The sequence below is a fragment of the Moschus berezovskii genome, chromosome 8 (assembly GCF_049115385.1).
Source record: "Moschus berezovskii isolate FMDL1 chromosome 8, NW_MosBer_1.0, whole genome shotgun sequence".
NCBI lineage: Eukaryota > Metazoa > Chordata > Mammalia > Artiodactyla > Moschidae > Moschus > Moschus berezovskii.
Genome location: NC_142467.1, coordinates 109,377,186 through 109,389,629, shown reverse-complemented (window position 1 = coordinate 109,389,629; position 12,444 = coordinate 109,377,186). Strand labels below are relative to the sequence as shown.

Below are 12,444 nucleotides of genomic sequence, written 5' to 3'. Positions count from 1 at the left end.
CTACAATAAGGTATCATCTCACACCAGTCAGAATGGCCAGCATCAAAAAAAATCTCCAAACAATAAATGCTGGAAAGGGCATGGGGAAAAGGGAACCCTCTTACACTACTGGTGGGAATGTAAATTGATACAACCACTTTGAAGAACAGTGTGGAGGTTCATTAAAAACTAAATATTAAACTACCACATGACCCAGCAATCCCACTACTGGGCATATACCCGAGAAAACCATAACTCAAAAAGACAGACATACCACCATGTTCACTGCAGTACTATTTACAATATCCAAAGCATGGAAGCAACCTAGATACCCACAGACGGATGACTGGATAAAGAAGATGTGGTACATATACACAATGGAATATTACTTAGGCATAAAAAGGAATAAAATTGAGTCATTTGTAGTAATGTGGGTGAACCTAGAGCCTGACATACAGCATGAAGTAAGTCAAAAAGAGAAAAACAAATACTATATATTAACACATATATGGATTCTGGAAAAATGATACTGATGAGCCTATGTGCATGGCAGGAATAGAGATGCAGACACAGAGAATGGACTTGTGGATGGGATGAGGAGGAGAGAGGGACTAACAGAGAGTAACACCAGTATATATGCACTATCGTGTGTGAAACATAGCGAACAGGAAGCTGTTGTACAGCACAGGGCGCTCAGCTCGGTGCTCTGTGATGGTCTAAGGGCTGCAACGGGAGGGGCAGTGAGAGGCAGTCTCAAGAGGAAGGGGATATATACACACACACTCATGGCTGATTTGCACTGTTTTATGGAAGAAATGCTCGGAGAAGGCAATGGCAAGCCACTCCAGTACTATTGCCTAGAAAATCCCATGGATGGAGGAGCCTGGTAGGCTGCAGTCCGTGGGGTCGCTAAGGGTCGGACACGACTGAGCGACTTCACTTTCACTTTTCACTTTCCACTTTCACACATTGGAGAAGGAAATGGCAACCCACTCCAGTGTTCTTGCCTGGAGAATCCCAGGGACGGGGGAGCCTTGGTGGGCTTCCGTCTATGGGGTCACACAGAGTCGGACACGACTGAAGTGACTTAGCAGCAGCAGCATGGAAGAAATGCTATTGAAGAAAAGCTTCTGTGACCCTGGAAGAAAAGCTGTGACCAACCTAGACAGCATACTAAAGAGCAGACATTACTTTGCCAACAAAGGTCCGTCTAGTCAAAGCTATGGTTTTTCCCGTGGTCATGTATGCATGTGAGAGTTGGACTGTGAAGAAAGCTGAGTGCCAAAGAATTGATGCTTTTGAACTGTGGCGTTGGAGAAGACTCTTGTGAGTCCCTTGGACTGCAAGGAGATCCAGCCAGTCCATCCTAAAGGAAATCAGTCCTGAATATTCATTGGAAGGACTGATGCTGAAGCTGAACCTCCAATACTTTGGCCACCTGACGTGAAGAGCTGACTCATTGGAATAGGCCATGATGCTGGGAAAGAGGGCAGGAAGAGAAGGGGACGACAGAGAACGAGATGGTTGGATGGCATCACCAACTGAATGGACATGAGTTTGAGCAAGCTCCAGAAGTTGGTGATGGACAGGGAAGCCTGGCGTGCTGCAGTCCACGGAGTCGCAAAGAGTCGGACAGGACTGAGCGACTGAACTGAACTGGAACGGCAGAAACCGAGACAACGTTGTAAAGCAGTTATATCCCAATTTTAAATTTTCACAGGACTACTTGAGTTACCTATTTCTTCTTGTGTCAGGTTTTCACATGGCTTTCTAACATTTGATCAATTTGTTGAAAATTTCAGAATTATTACTATAAAATAACTTAGTCTCTTAAAAACCATTTTAGGAAGATACATAAATATTTTAGTTATCTGTACTCACCCACAAACCATTACTATACTGACATACAACCAAACTGTTACATGTACATAATATAGTACCATCACCTGCATCTCTCTAATGTTGAGATACACTTAACAAAAGGAAATACATTGTTATCAGACTTCTCCATGAACCTGCCAGAGTGGTACAGACACACACTCCTCAGGATGTGCTCTAGAATAAATACCAGCTTATCAGTAAATGGCTGCTACTATAAGGATTCATCTTTAACAAAGTGCACTGATACAGCTTAGGCTACTTACAAATTTACAAATCAAACTCCAGGAAGAATTCTGACACAGAATGGTCTTACTAAAGACAAGACATGAATTCCAGACCTCCCTCACGTGTGCATATCTCAGACACACACCTGCCAATCCTCTGGCCTTTTTTATTTCCCACAAACACTGCACGAAAATATATCTAGATTTTGTTACAAATGGGAGCACAGATAACTTCTACAGGCACACTTTGTTGAGGTTGGCAGATATTGCATTTTGTACAAATCGAAGGTTTTTGACAACCGTGCATCAAACAAATCTTTCACTGCCATTTTCACAACAGCATTTATTCACTTCACGTCTGTGTGGCATATTTTGATAATCTTTGCAATATTTTAACCTTTTTCATTACTATTTTAAAGGAAATCAGTCCTGAATATTCATTGGAAGGACTGATGCTGAAGCTGAAACTCCAATACTTTGGCCACCTGATGCAAAGAACTGACTCATTTGAAAAGACTATGATGCTGGGAAAGATTGAAGGCAGGAGGAGAAGGAGATGACAGAGGATGAGATGGTTGAATAGCATCACCGATTCTACAGACATGAGTCTGAGTAAGCTCCAGGAGTTGGTGATGGACAGGGAAGCCTGGCGGGCTGCAGTCCATGGGGGTGCAAAGAGTTGGACGTGACTGAGAAACTGAACTGAACAGATACATACAATGCTCTCTGATGTTACTACTACTCACTGAAGGCTCATATGATGGTTAGCATTTTTTAGCAATAAAGCATTTTTTGCCTAAAGTATGTACATTTTAAAACATAATGCTATTGCACATTTAACAGACTACAGTATGGCGTAAACATAACTTTTATATGCACTGGAAAAACAAAAAAAATCTGTTAGGTCACTTTATGGCAATCATGCCTGCAAACATGCATGCTAAGTCGCTTCAGTCGTGTCCGACTCTGTGCGACCCCATGGACAGCAACCCACCAGGCTCCTCTGTCCACGGGGTTCTCCAGGCAAGAATATTGCAGTGGGTTGCAAATTCACTTTATTACAGTGATCTGGAACCAAACCCACAATATCTCCTAGGCATTCCTATACATAAATGTACATGAGGGTCTTAAAGAAAATATTAATAACCCAAAGTTTAGTCAACCTTATACAAAGAGATACAAGTGTCTCTGACTAGTGAGAACCCCAATATGGTTCTAAGACAGGGCATACCCAGGTATCAAAAAAATCAGTCACATAACCCAGGTGTGAAATGGCTAGTCTATTTCAGAATTCAAGCATCCAACAGAGCCAGAGTCCAGGACACCAAGGGACATGACAAGGGTCGTGGGCAGGTCTAACCATGCTCAGGATGCGTGACTGAACACTATCATATGGAAGCACCACAGGGTGTTCAAGGATAGTCCCTCTACCTCTCATACACACCCTTTCCATCTTGTCTTCCTTGGCCCAGTCACGGGCATGAAAATAGGAGGGAGGAGGATGGGAGGCCTGAAGAGACGACGTCTAATGAGAGAGCATCAGGGTCTAATGCAATTCAACCACCATCTCCAAACAAGACTAAGTTCCACAAAGGACTGACCTGTGACGTCCAGCTGGAAGGAGACCTTCTGGCCCCCGGCCTCGCAGCTGTACTCCCCAGCGTCCGCCTTGCCTGCCTGCTGCACCACCAGCCGCCGCCCGCGGCCCGTGGCCTCCACACGCACTTTCGAGCTCGAGCTCAGCTTCTTCCCGTCCTTGTACCACGTCACCTCTGTCTGGGCCTGGGCCACCTCGCAGCTCAGCGTGGCACTGCTTCCCGCCACGGCCTGCACTTCACTGCGTGCCGGCTGCTCCTTGGCGAACACCACCGAGGGCTCTGGGGACAGAGGGTACACAGAGTCAGAGACCCCATCTATGTCAAGATGCAACACTGAGGAAAGAATGATTAAACAGGGAGGCAAGAAGACGGGAAACTTCTCCAGGCTTTGCACCAGTTCTGTGACCTAGAGAAACTCCACCACCTTCTCAGCAACAAGAAACACAATTTATTTCTACATTCTACCTATTTCAAATCCTAAAAGATGATGCTGTGAAAGGGCTGCAATCAATATGCCAGCAAAATTGGAAAACTCAGCAGTGGCCACAGGACTGGAAAAGGTCAGTTTTCATTCCAATCCCAAGGAACGGCAATGCCAAAGAATGCTCAAACTACCGTACATTTGCACTCATCTCACACGCTAGCCAAGTAATGCTCAAAATTCTCCAAGCCAGGCTTCAGCAATAAGTGAACTGTGAACTTCCAGATGTTCAAGCTGGTGTTGGAAAGGCAGAGGAACCAGAGATCAAATTGCCAACATCCGCTGGATCATCGAAAAAGCACGAGAGTTCCAGAAAAACATCTATTTCTGATTTATTGACTATGCCAAAGGCTTTGACAGTGTGGATCACAATAAACTGTGGAAAATTCTGAAAGAGAGGGCAATACCAGACCACCTGACCTGCCTCTTGAGAAACCTGTATGCAGGTGAGGAAGCAACAGTTAGAACTGGACATGGAACAACAGACTGGTTCCAAATGGGAAAAGGAGTACGTCAAGGTTGTATATTGTCACCCTGCTTATTTAACTTATATGCAGAGTGCGTCATGAGAAATGCTGGGATGAAAGAAGCACAAGCTGGAATCAAGATTGCAGGGAGAAATATCAATAACCTCAGATATGCAGATGACACCACCCTCATGGCAGAAAGCAAAGAAGAACTAAAGCCTCTTGATGAAAGTGAAAAGTGTTGATGCTAACATGTGTTTATCTATCCTCCCACTTCTATGCTCTATTCTTTCCATTTCTAAAAAATGTTTCTGGTAAGAATAAGTTATCTAATTAAGGCAAATATATCAGTTTGTCCTTTATGGTTTCTGCATTTATGTTCTGTTTAAAGATCTGTCATTATCCCATGGTCATTAAATAATCTTTATTATCTGATAAAAGCTTGTTTTACCTTTCACACAGAGGTCTCTAACCTGCCTGGAGTTGGTTCTTTGTGTGGTAGGAGGTAGATTCCAATGTTGTTTTATTTTTCCGTATGGTTAATGGCCTGACCATCACGATGATAAGATCCTCCTTTCTCTACACTTCAGTGTGAGTTCACCATTCCATTCCTTTGGGCTATTTATCTACATTGAGACCCACTTGTCTAAACTGCTGTAACTTTTTTCTTTTAAGTCATCATTAGGTTGGAGCAAATGTCCTCAGTTTGTTAAGACTCACTTGGTTTTCTTTGGCCGTTGCAATCAACTTGTCAATATTCTAACACCCCAAAGAACTGTGATTTGGCATTTAATGGGAAGTGAACGTCTCTGAGTCTTCCATAGATTTGTATACAGTTATTTATATCTGTTTTCCTGCCTCTATGCAATGTTTAACACTAATACTTTCACAAAGTCCTCAAGACCTTTTATCAGATGTGGAGTTAGTAACAGGACCCATATACTGTTACTGCCATTCTTTTAAATTTCATTTTCCAGTTGTTTGTCTCTGGTATATAGATACAGAATTGCCTTCTGTGTATTGTTTTTGTATGCAGTGATGTTTACCAATTCTCTTACTAAGTGTAGTAATCAACGTTTCTAGAATTTCTAAATTGCCAATCATGTCATCTGCATGTTTCATTTTTATTTTTCTAAGTTTTAATCTTTTATTTCCCTCCTCAGTGTGTTATGAATACAGCATCAAAGTGGTGACAACTGGCTTCCTTATCTTGTTCCCTACTGCAAAGGCAATGCCTTCAAGGTTTCACTTTATGGACGAGGAGGGCCAGTTTTTCTCTATACTGCCAATTATTACATGAAAGAAGAATCCTTACACTTTGGTAAGAATTTTATGGCAGGAATTAACGCTCAATTTTCTTAACTATTTCTCTTGGATATATGTAGCTATATTTTACTGAGTATTTTTATTCTCCATTTCTTGGGGAAATCATATCATTTTTCTGTTATTTTATTGACATTAAGCATTCCATCAAATTTTCTACTGATTCTTGCTTTAAACCAACCTTGTGCTCCTGGAATAGGACCGTTGATGTAGTGTATTTTCCACTTAATAAACTGCTGAATTCAGTTTACTATTATTTTGTGGAAGATATCAGCCTTAATATCATCAATAGATTAAACTGCGTTACTTCTTCATAATCACCGTGTCAGATTTTGGCATCATTGATATGTTCTCTATGTAAGACGAATTAGAGAACACATTCCATTTTTCAATACCACAGAAGAATCTCTGTGAACATGGAATGATTTCTTGCCAGAATACTCAGTGTAATTTAACAGTAGAGCAAGTCGGCTTAGAAATTCTGCTGTGAGAAGACTGTTTATGATGGTTTCATTTATTTAAAATGTTGGGGCCCTTAAACATGCTTGTTTTCCATTTTGTGAGTTTTGACATAGCTTTCTAGGAACTGATCAATTTGCAATCTTCTCTATTTTCATGAATTTTCTACACGCATTACAACAAAACATGGACTAGATTTTGCTACATCTGTGTTCAGGGAGTTTACTTACCCATGTGAAAATTGCTAACCCAGAATATCTAAAGACTTATAAGCCAAAATTCTGCCATGAAATAATCCCAAGCATTACCGTGTGGCCAAAATTTTCTCTTATTCTGGTTCAGTGAATTCAGCTATCTCTTGGTAACAGGAACTCTCAAGTGTTCTGGGTAAGAATCTGCCAGGAAAACCCCAGAGGAAGGATATCTTGTCTACCTCAGCTCAGGTAGAGCCCGAGTAATAGACACCCAGGACCACCAATGGAGTCTGAACACTTGTTGGGAAAATGTGACTGAGCATTATTACATGCATGGTATAAAAGAACTGCCTCTCTCCCTCCAGAATACACTCACTCATCCCTGCTTTCTTGGCTCAACACTGGCAGTAAAGTTGGAAGAATACACGATAAGAGAATTCAGGAAATCAATTTAAAAAAAAAAAGAGCACCAGAATCTCTTGGCTAAACAGCTGTCCGATCCTCACTGCAAACTATGATAAGTTGGTATCCCCAGAAAACTCACTTATAGAGATCGCAAAATACATTTCAGGTCCTAGGGAAAACAGAGTTTTACCTGATGTCAGTCTTGCCAAACTGATGTACAGACAGCTACATCCCAAAGGCCCTACCTCCAAACGTACTTTCAAAGTCGACTCAGCTTCTTCCCATCCTCACACCACCCACTTAATCTAGGTATGCGCTACCTCACATTTCAGCATGAAAAAGCACCGCTTCGACCACCACTCTGGACGCCAGGTGCTCCTTGGACACCACTGAGGACCACAGCAAAAGCAGTGATGAACAGGATGAAAGATACCGTATGACAGAAACAGAAAACGGACACGCGGCCTGGGTGGGGACGGGGAAAGAGAACTTCTGCAGGCTTTCTACCGGCCCTCTGCGCTGCAGAGCTCCCCCTGCCTATCTCAGCAACAAGCAACACTCTCCCGCTGACCTCCCGCATCTAGGAAAATGGAGGGAAGACCTCCGGGAAACCTCAAGTCTGATCATTCAAACTTTCCTCCTGAGAGAAGGCAAAAGAAGGTTGTCAGGAATACATCAAACTGAAACAGCAGACCAGCTGACAGCGCGCATAAGGTGCCTGATGAGATGTGTGCTGGCTCTCCGGAGAAACGTACGCTGGGAGCAAAGTCACACACCCTAGGCCTACCCCAGCCCCCAGGCACCAGGGAGAGCCAGGGTCCCGACACCAGGAAAAACAGGAAGGTTCTGGGCAGGTGCTAAGACAGTGTGACTGAGCCCCACTGCCTGGCGACAGGGGCACAGAAGTAACCTTTCTGCTCTCCACATGTGCTCTCCCCACTCCTCCTCTTCCAGGTCAGAATGGGCCTCCAGGTGGGATGATAAGACGGGGAGGCTTAAGAGATGGAGGATCCAGGCACTCATGTCTGGAAGCCAGTCCCCTCACACCCGCACAGGCTAGCTCAGCGTCCTCCAGGACTGACCTGTGACGTCCAGCTGGAAGGAGACCTTCTGGCCCCCGGCCTCGCAGCTGTACTCCCCGGTGTCTGCCTTGCCCGCCTGCTGCACCACCAGCCGCCGCCCGCGGCCCGTGGCCTCCACACGCACTTTCGAGCTCGAGCTCAGCTTCTTCCCGTCCTTGTACCACGTCACCTCCGTCTGGGCCTGGGCCACCTCGCAGCTCAGCGTGGCACTGCTTCCCGCCACGGCCTGCACTTCACTGCGTGCCGGCTGCTCCTTGGCGAACACCACCGAGGGCTCTGGGGACAGAGGGGCACACAGAGTCAGAGACCCCATCTATGTCAAGATGCAACACTGAGGAAAGAATGATTAAACAGGGAGGCAAGAAGACGGGAAACTTCTCCAGGCTTTGCACCAGTTCTGTGACCTAGAGAAACTCCGCCACCTTCTCAGCAACAAGAAACACAATTTATTTCTATATTCTACCCCTGATCTGTGAAGGCTGTTCCAATGAGAAGCTGTGAAAGACTTCTCTCATGCACAAATCCTCTAGGAGAAGAACTGCAGAGTCATGCACTCCTCAACCTTCCTATGGGAGGCTGAGTCCTTCCCATAAAGCTGCACAGGACACGTTCTCATCTGCAGTGAGAGCTCCTGAGGCTCCGCCCTAACCACACTCGCAGTGTTGTCAGCTCTCAGCAACCTGATGGCAGTGAAGCTACTCCACTGTGCCCATCTGTCGCGTGGTCCTAATGATTTACAAACTGAAGAATATGAGTTTTATAGTTATTCTGTAGTTTACTCTTCTGTGGTCAAGTTTTGTACACTTTTCAAAATTTGCAGTCTGTTTTTTCCAGATTCATTTAGGAGCTCTTTATATAATTAAATGTTACAGTGTTAATGGTTCAGTTCAGTTCAGTCGCTCGGTCATGTCCAACTCTTTGCCACCCCATGGACTGCACCTCCCTGTCTATCACCAACTCCCAGAGTTTACCCAAACTCATGTCCATTGAGTAGGTGATGCCATCCAACCATCTCATCCTCTGTCGTCCCCTTCTCCTCCTGCCCTCAATCTTTCCCAGCATCAGAGTCTTTTCAAGTGAGTCAGCCCTTTACGTCAGGTGGCCAAAGTATTGGAGTTTCAGCTTCAACATCAGTCCTTCCAGTGAACACTCAGGACTGATTTCCTTTAGGATGGACTGGTTGGATCTCCTTGCAGTCCAAGGGACTCTCAAGAGTCTTCTCCAACACCACAGTTCAAAAGCATCAATTCTTCGGTGCTCAGCTTTCTTTGCAGTCCAATTCTCACATCCATGCATGACTACTGGAAAAGCCATAGCTCTGACTAGACAGACCTTTGTTTGGAAAGTAATGTCTCTGCTTTTTAATATGCTGTCTAGGTTGGTCATAACTTTTCTTCCAAGGAATAAGCGTCTTTTAATTTCATGGCTACACTCTCCATCTGCAGTGATTTTGGAGCCCCCCAAAATAAAGTCAGCCACTATTTCCACTGTTTCCCCATCTATTTGCCACGAAGTATGGGACCGGTTGCCATGATCTTAGTTTTCTGAATATTGAGCTTTAAGCCAACTTTTTGACTCTCCTCTTTAAAAGAAGGCTCTACACATGGACATCACCAGATGGTCAACACCAAAATCAGATTGATTATATTCTTTGCAGTCAAAGATGAAGAAGCTCTATACTGTCAGCAAAAACAAGACTGGGAGCTGACTCTGGCTCAGATCATGAACTCCTTATTGCAATATTCAGACTTAAATTAAAGAAAGTATGGAAAATCACTAGACCATTCAGGTATGACCTAAATCAAATCCCTTAAGATTATACAGTGGAAGTGAGAAATAGATTTAAGGAACTAGATCTGATAGAGTGCTCGACGAACTATGGACAGAGGTTCGTGACATTGTACAGGAGACAGGGATCAAGACCACCCCCAAGAAAAAGAAATGCAAAAAAGCAAAATGGCTGTCTGAGGAGTCCTTACAAATAGCTATGAAAAGAAGAGGAGTGAAAAGCAAAGGAGAAAGGAAAGATACAAGCATCTGAATGCAGAGTTCCAAAGAATAGCAAGGAGAGATAAGAAAGCTTTCCTCAGTGATCAGTGCAAAGAAATAGAGGAAAACAATAGAAAGGGAAAGACTAGAGAACTCTTCAAGAAAATTAGAGATATCAAAGAAACATTTCATGTACATGCGCTCAATAAAGGACAGAAATGGTATGGACCTAACAGAAGCAGAAGAGCTTAAGAAGAGGTGGCAAGAACACACAGAACTGTACCAAAAAGATCATCATGACCCAGATAATCATGATGGTGTGATCACTCACCTAGAGCCAGACATCCTGGAATGTGAAGTCAAGTGGGCCTTAGAAAGCATCACTACGAACAAAGCTAGTGGAGGAGATGGAATTCCAGTGGAGCTGTTTCAAACCCTGAAAGATGATATTGTGAAAGTGCTGCACTCAATATGCCAGCAAATTTGGAAAACTCAGTAGTGGCCACAGGACTGGAAAAGGTCAGTTTTCATTCCAATCCCAAGGAACGGCAATGCCAAAGAATGCTCAAACTACCGTACATTTGCACTCATCTCACACGCTAGCCAAGTAATGCTCAAAATTCTCCAAGCCAGGCTTCAGCAATAAGTGAACTGTGAACTTCCAGATGTTCAAGCTGGTGTTGGAAAAGGCAGAGGAACCAGAGATCAAACTGCCAACATCTGCTGGATCATCGAAAAAGCACGAGAGTTCCAGAAAAACATCTATTTCTGATTTACTGATTATGCCAAAGGCTTTGACTGTGTGGATCACAATAAACTGTGGAAAATTCTGAAAGAGAGGGCAATACCAGACCACCTGACCTGCCTCTTGAGAAACCTGTATGCAGGTCAGGAAGCAACAGTTAGAACTGGACATGGAACAACAGACTGGTTCCAAATGGGAAAAGGAGTACGTCAAGGTTGTATATTGTCACCCTGCTTATTTAACTTATATGCAGAGTGCGTCATGAGAAATGCTGGGATGAAAGAAGCACAAGCTGGAATCAAGATTGCAGGGAGAAATATCAATAACCTCAGATATGCAGATGACCACACCCTTATGGCAGAAAGCAAAGAAGAACTAAAGCCTCTTGATGAAAGTGAAAAGTGTTGATGCTAACATGTGTTTATCTATCCTCCCACTTTTATGCTCTATTCTTTCCATTTCTAAATAATGTTTCTGGTAAGAATAAGTTATCTAATTAAGGCAAATATATCAGTTTGTCCTTTATGGTTTCTGCATTTATGTTCTGTTTAAAAATCTTTCATTATCCCGTGGTCATTAAATAATCTTTATTATCTGATAAAAGCTTGTTTTACCTTTCACACAGAGGTCTCTAACCTGCCTGGAGTTGGTTCTTTGTGTGGTAGGAGGTAGATTCCAATGTTGTTTTATTTTTCCGTATGGTTAATGGCCTTACCATCAATGATGATAAGATCCTCCTTTCTCTACACTTCAGTGTGAGTTCACCATACCATTCCTTTGGGCTATTTATCTACATTGAGACCCACTTGTCTTAATTACTGTAACTTTTTTCTTTTAAGTCATCATTAGGTTGGAGCAAATGTCCTCAATTTGTTAAGACTCACTTGGTTTTCTTTGGCCGTTGCAATCAACTTGTCAATATTCTAACACCCCAAAGAACTGTGATTTGGCATTTAAAGGGAAGTGAACGTCTCTGAGTGTCCCGTAGATTTGTATACAGTTATTTATATCTGTTTTCCTGCCTCTATGCAATGTTTAATACTAATACTTTCACAAAGTCCTCAAACCTTTTTTCAGATGTGGAGTTAGTAACAGGACCCATATACTGTTACTGCCATTCTTTTAATTTCATTTTCCAGTTGTTTGTCTCTGGTATATAGATACAGAATTGCCTTCTGTGTATTGTTTCTGTATGCAGTGATGTTTACCAATTCTCTTACTAAGTGTAGTAATCAACGTTTCTAGAATTTCTAAATTGCCAGTCATGTCATTTGCATGTTTCGTTTTTATTTTTCTAAGTTTTAATCTTTTATTTCCCTCCTTAGTGTGTTATGAATACAGCATCAAAGTGGTGACAACTGGCTTCCTTATCTTGTTCCCTACTGCAAAGGCAGTGCCTTCAAGGTTTCACTTTATGGACGAGGAGAGCCAGTTTTTCTCTATACTGCCAATTATTACATAAAAGAAGAATCCTTACACTTTGGTAAGAATTTTATGGCAGGAATTAACGCTCAATTTTATTAAGTATTTCTCTTGGATATACGTAGCTATATTTTACTGAGTATTTTTATTCTCCATTTCTTGGGGAAATCATATCATTTTTCTTTTATTTTATTG

At 42.8% G+C, this 12,444-nt stretch overlaps 1 protein-coding gene across 18 annotated transcripts in view; it reads right to left on the bottom strand.

The window, feature by feature from the left end:
- OBSCN (obscurin, cytoskeletal calmodulin and titin-interacting RhoGEF) overlaps positions 1 to 12,444 on the bottom strand; it is a 234,815-nt gene that overhangs the window by 112,487 nt on the left and 109,884 nt on the right. For all 18 annotated transcript variants that reach the window (XM_088839239.1, XM_088839241.1, XM_088839240.1 and 15 more), the window contains 2 exons: positions 8,094 to 8,369; positions 3,686 to 3,961 (listed from right to left, as the gene is read on the bottom strand). In XM_088839239.1, coding sequence (XP_088695365.1) covers positions 3,686 to 3,961; positions 8,094 to 8,369 — 552 coding nt within the window. The remainder of the gene's footprint in view (positions 1 to 3,685; positions 3,962 to 8,093; positions 8,370 to 12,444) is intronic.